This window comes from Oncorhynchus clarkii, chromosome 18 (assembly GCF_045791955.1).
Source record: "Oncorhynchus clarkii lewisi isolate Uvic-CL-2024 chromosome 18, UVic_Ocla_1.0, whole genome shotgun sequence".
Classification (NCBI taxonomy): Eukaryota; Metazoa; Chordata; class Actinopteri; order Salmoniformes; family Salmonidae; genus Oncorhynchus; species Oncorhynchus clarkii.
Genome location: NC_092164.1, coordinates 14,180,389 through 14,186,789, shown reverse-complemented (window position 1 = coordinate 14,186,789; position 6,401 = coordinate 14,180,389). Strand labels below are relative to the sequence as shown.

The window sequence follows — 6,401 nt, the reverse complement described above, 5'->3', positions numbered from 1 at the left end:
ATTAGCATCGATCAAAGTCTGTAGAAGGGTGTTTGACAGTTTGGGAACTAATTCCGATATGAGTATTTAAAGATTTATGTCCTGAAAGTGGCATCACATTGATTGCCAAAATGAGTAATGGTAAATGATTCATAACACCCTTGACAACAACTAAAATATTTAACATGACATATTAAAGCTAGAATCTTCAGCTAAAACAATAACAATGTGGTGCCCCTCTGTTTAGTGAAAAGCCTGGAGAAATGTAACCACTGTCAAATTCATAGACATAGCTATGGACATAATCAAACAAATGACCGTTTTAACCATGTTTTAAAGCCAGACAGTATTTGTTTACATTTACCTTGTTTGCAAACATTGAAGCAAATAAAAGCACATATCTGGGGTTCTGATTGGGTACGACAGTTGAACTAAGCTCACGAGGCATTTATACATTATATTCTTTAAGAAGCAATGGGTATGTATCATTCATTTATAAGTCAAAAAATGGATCTAACAACTCCCACTGGGCAAAAATGGATTGAATCAACGTTGTTTCCACCATCCTTTAAAATCCTAAATCTATGTGATGATGTTGAATCAATTAGAATCGGATTAGAAAAAGTAATCAACGTAAGGGAATGTCGTATTTTTTTCAATGACATGGTGAAATGTTTTGTTGATTTCACATCGAATTGACGTTAGTTGACAACTCAACCAAAATTAGATCAAAACTAGACATTGAAATGACATCTGTGCCCAGTGGGTAAGGATTCTAGCTTTTAAGAGATTTTGTAGTTCGACATTTGCTTTCACAGTGCCTTGGTTGAGTTACTGTTTACTGTTTCTAGGCACTTGAAGACACAAGATGAACATTCAGTCCAGTGTAACAGCCAATCATAATGACTAGATCAATAGTACTGTATAGCACTGCAACCAACCAATCACAACAACCAAATCAATATGGAGACACTCACAGAGAATTATACAATATCTTTCTCATTAAATCCTACTGTTGGGAAAACATATGACGATGAGAAATAGAGGTCATGTTCCTTTCCAATAAACAATAAATACAATAAAAACAGTCGACAAAAAAGTAGGTCGGAATTGAGTCAGAAATCTCAAAAGGCATTGACCCCATGACTTCATAAACAGTCGACACAAAAAGGTTCACGTTGATTGCACTGACGAACCCGAGGCCCACTGCGAGCTGGTCAGGCACGTGCAGACGGGCAGGTCCAGTCCAGTGGCTCGTCCAGAGGCCCGTCTTCACATTCAAATAGTTACATACACCTTGCAAGTTTGCCACTGTGTGAACTATCCCATGGACATGTAAGAACCCCCACCGCTGTCACTGCCACCACACATACACCACTGCTAGAGCACAGTACTGGCTGTGTCAAAGTCCTTGCTGGTCTGGGAGGAGCTGGGTAGAGACTTGAGGTACTCCATGTGTCTCCTTGCGTCCTCCTGGTTGTGCCTGACGTAGTAGATGACGTAGGCGATCACCATGGCGAACCAGCAGAACATGGTCACGAACATGGCCACGTCGGTGGTCTTGTGGTGGAAGTTACAGAAGTTGATGCCAGAGTCCAGGACCTGAATGACGGGCCGGCCGGCGTACTCGTCCTGGACAGAGGTGTGGCAGCTCACCTCGTTGACCGTCTCAGGATCCAGCCTCAGCTCCCTCAGTACCTCCTGGAGGGCACACTCGCAGTGCCAGGGGTTGTTGGAGAGTCTTATACGGGCACTCAGCTTGGTGAAGGCCTCCTTGGGGACGCTGCGGAGCTGGTTGTTGGAGAGGTCCAGGGAGCGGAGTCCCTCGGAGACCCCCAGGAAGGCCCCTGCGTCGATACTCTCGATGTGGTTATGCGACAGGTCCAGCTCCTTGAGGCGGCGGAGGTCCTTGAAGGCCTGGTTGGGGATGTGGCTGATCCGGTTGGACGAGAGCAGGAGGGTGACGGTGTCTTCCGGTAGGTCCGGGGGGATCTGGTCAAGGCTCCGGGAGACGCACTGCACCACCATGCCGTTCCTCTCCGAGCAGTGGCAGCTCTTGGGGCACGGTGTCACCATGACAACCATGAGGGCCGCCACGAGACACAACGTCCTCACGGGGGAAGTGGAGACACAGAAAGAAGAAGGGGACAGGGCTTGCCAACGTGGTTGAGGAGGCCCCATTAGCCCAGCCGGTAAAAGACCTGACTATCCCTGCGTTTCCAGAGCAGGTTTCAATGATTATTGATGGTACATAGCAGCTACTCATATACATATAATTTGATCCTGTACCAGATTAATAAGCCTCTATCTTCATCCCCATATCCATCCATTAAAGTGAAGTGACTGTAGTGAAGTGAAGTGACTCCAGTGAAGTGACTGTAGAGTTTGACCAAAGACAGTCCGGAGGAATACAAAAGATGGGTTCCAACTAGACAGAAGAGGAAAGGAGTGGGCATATCATTTCGATCCAGACATACTGTAGCACAAGTTTCAGGACAGCCTATCACTCAGTCCTCTGAAGGCAAGGGATCTGAAATAGAGAGAGAGAGAGAGAGAGAGAGAGAGAGAGAGAGAGAGAGAGAGAGAGAGAGAGAGAGAGAGAGAGAGAGAGAGAGAGAGGGAGGGAGAGAGAGAGAGAGAGAGAGAGAGAGAGAGGGAGAGAGAGAGAGGGAGAGAGAGAGAGAGATTAAAGGAGAGAATAAAAGAGAGAAACAGGCCATGGCTATTTCTTTAATGATTAATTTAGTGGAAAATTGTTTATGTTGTAAGTCTGTGGGGTTCTGGGTAGATGAACATTGCAAAGCATGTTTGAGTTGTAGTAGTGAGACAAGTCAGTGTTTGAGATGTAGTAGTGAGACAAGTCAGTGTTTGAGATGTAGTAGGGAGACAAGCCAGTGTTTGAGATGTAGTAGTGAGACAAGCCAGTGTTTGAGATGTAGTAGTGAGACAAGCCAGTGTTTGAGATGTAGTTGTGAGACAAGCCAGTGTTTGAGATGTAGTAGTGAGAGAAGCCAGTGTTTGAGATGTTGTAGTGAGACAAGCCAGTGTTTGAGATGTAGTAGTGAGACAAGCCAGTGTTTGAGATGTAGTAGTGAGACAAGCCAGTGTTTGAGATGTAGTTGTGAGACAAGTCAGTGTTTGAGATGTAGTAGTGAGACAAGTCAGTGTTTGAGATGTAGTAGTGAGACAAGTCAGTGTTTGAGATGTAGTAGTGAGACAAGTCAGTGTTTGAGATGTAGTAGTGAGACAAGTCAGTGTTTGAGATGTAGTTGTGAGACAAGCCAGTGTTTGAGATGTAGTAGTGAGACAAGTCAGTGTTTGAGATGTAGTAGTGAGACAAGTCAGTGTTTGAGATGTAGTAGTGAGAGAAGCCAGTGTTTGAGATGTAGTAGTGAGATGTAGTAGTGAGACAAGTCAGTGTTTGAGATGTAGTAGTGAGAGTAGCCAGTGTTTGAGATGTAGTAGTGAGATGTAGTAGTGAGATGTAGTAGTGAGACAAGTCAGTGTTTGAGATGTAGTAGTGAGAGAAGCCAGTGTTTGAGATGTAGTAGTGAGACAAGCCAGTGTTTGAGATGTAGTAGTGAGAGAAGCCAGTGTTTGAGATGTAGTATTGAGACAAGCCAGTGTTTGAGTTGTAGTTGTGAGACAAGCCAGTGCTTATATCTTCAGTAATTCCATCTGGTAGAAATCATATCTATTGATTTCTTGATGCACAAAGGCTTTGAAAAACAGTACATTGAAAAAGCATCCTTTAAAAAAAATCCTTCATCAATGACACTCTGCAAAACAAAAACTATTTTGATCTGTTAAAAATAGGTATTGATAATGCATTAGGGGAAACATTGTTTATCCAATTTGAGCACCAATTTTCCTAAGCTAAAAAATAACTACACGACAATGTGGTCTTTTTGAATTTGATTGATACTGTACTGCATGGTGTGCGCCTGTTCTCCTATTTCGTACAGTGCTGAACGCAAAGAGAGTATCTCCAGTCCTTTGCCCTGACAGTATAAATAGAAAAGATACATTACCCTAGTAATAATAGATTGCTCTGATAGTTCCAGATGGTTACTCCCAATTCCGGACCATGGAGATTCACAGCAGCAAGCCTACTGTAAAACTCTTGACGAACGTTCCCAGAATCATTGAAATCATTGAGGAATTTTTCCCTGTGATTTGTTTTCTATTGAACACTTCAACATAGACCAAACAGAAACTGTGACTCAACATTCCCTTTTATGTGATTAATATTTGCTGGCAACATTCCTGAGACAGTGACTTTTTGCATTCTCCAAATGTTTGCGCAGCATTCATTCATGTCAAAGGTGGTCTATAACCTCACAACAAGCTCAAGGGAAACCATAGCATTCAGCCAACATGTCCTGCTCTCTGTCTGCCTGTTTGAAGTCCATGAGCCCTCACAGGTCTACCGCCACATTATTAGCTAGACACCACAGCTTGATTTAGCCAGTTAGTCCACATGTCCGACTGAAAAAAAAAATTAAACAGTATATAGCCTATGATCACCCGCGGACAGAGGGCTTTGTCTCTGTAACCCAGGGCGACACAGAAACCTACATGTTAGATTTATCCTTCTCATGACATACAGTACTTCCATAGGTACAATTAGGCTACCAGCAAGCAGCAAAACATAAGCAGTTTTTAGAAGGCGACTCACTTTTCAGAATGCAAGAGGTCATTCAGGTGGAGAAAGTACGTTCTAATTTTTCATTCTGAATCGTCACATGCATGGTAGAGGCACTATTTTATTAGTGTCACTGTTAATATAGTCTAATGGTCATCATTAAGGTGGTGGTGGTGATGATGATGAAGAACCGAAGGTAGTATAATTTATTTCAGGTGTTATTGTTACATGCACACGAACAATGAAATGGTTAACTTGCGAGCTTAATTTCCCATCCAACTCAATTGATGATTTCTGTAGTCTAAAAAGTAATAGGAATGTACTTTTGAATGACCTAAAAAATACGTATAAAAATATCTAAAAATACTAATCTTCAATAATATCCACCTTTTATAAATAATATCGACCTTTTATAAATCAACTGTCTATAGCACTACTTACCTTGTCTTTTTCTCCCGATTTGTTTTCAGAATGAGAGTATGGTCCAGTCAGGGCTATATGGTTGCTCCATCGACGTAAAGTTAAATGCAAACCAACAAACGAATCAGTATCGAGTAGAGAGAGGGACCGAACATGAGTGGAGAGTGACCGAACAATGAGCGCAGTAGGTATAACTCACCTCGCCAGCGCACCGCCTCCACTTGTTGCTGTCATAATAAAAGGTACTATAAAGTTGCATCTCCTCTACGCTACACTGTATATGTCTACCGGTTGCCTCAAGACTTCTGAACATTGTTCAGTTTGCGCGCGCACTTATTGGACAGTTTGGAACCATTCGGGACCTCATCCACTTGCTTTATTTGCGTTATATTGAGGTGTCTCTCCCAGTTCATCATAAATCATCCCTGCAATATTTTTGAATGCTTTTGAAAATGTGACACAACTGTGGGAAACACTGGAGTCAACATGGGCCAGCATCCTAGTTGAATGCTTTCGACACCTTGTAGAGTCCATTCCCTTACCAATTGAGTCTGTTCTGAGGGCAAAAGGAGGTTCAACTCAATATAAGGAAGGTGTTCCTAATTATTTGTACACTCAGTGTATATGGAATGCATTGCTTAGAGCCACCCCATTCAGAAAAATCCAATGAATGTGAGGACTTTCAATGTGAAGTCTGTATAGACATTCAACCATAGGGAGATGTCAAGCACATCACTCTGTTAAATATGGGTTTGCTTGAACTAAATGACTCAGTAGTCACCTCCTGGAGGCGATTGCAAGTGCTGTCCATCTTGAGGACTGAAATGAGAGGACTGTCTAGAAAGCCACAATTTCCTCAATTCAATTGAAACCATCAACAAATGTCAACATCCGTTCTAGTTCACGGTTGCAGATAATAGAACCTGTCTCACGAGATCAACAGAAATGACAGGTTTTGATATTGTCATTCTCCCTCTGAGAGCCTACTTCTATAGACGGATCACCACAACACAGATGCCAATGCCACTACAGGCAGTGAAGTTGTCTTTACCTAGTCTTGTTCTGCCAACCAATTATCAATGTTTCTGCCCACGAGGCAGAGCTGCCCTCAGAACAAGATTAAATAAGTTAAACTCCAATTGGCTAGAAGTACTTTACTTCTACTGCTATGAACTCTTACTTTAGCCACCAAAACTAAGTTACAGCACTATGGCTGCCACCACTGTGGACTGCAGCTTTCTCACCCCTAGCTGATTGTTTGTGCCCTGTGTCACCAGGTGTCATCCCTCATATCCCAGACTAGTTATTCTCGCTGACTGAAGGGTTCCACACCCAGGGTGTCACATCCACAATGACT

At 42.8% G+C, this 6,401-nt stretch overlaps 1 protein-coding gene across 1 annotated transcript; it reads right to left on the bottom strand.

The window, feature by feature from the left end:
- Positions 1–1,359: 1,359 nt before the first annotated feature.
- On the bottom strand, positions 1,360–2,160 carry LOC139372456 (leucine-rich repeat-containing protein 3-like). The gene has a single exon (XM_071112179.1). It carries the CDS (start codon positions 2,158–2,160, stop codon positions 1,360–1,362), a length of 801 nt encoding a protein of 266 aa, XP_070968280.1.
- Between the last annotated feature and the right edge of the window lie 4,241 nt (positions 2,161–6,401).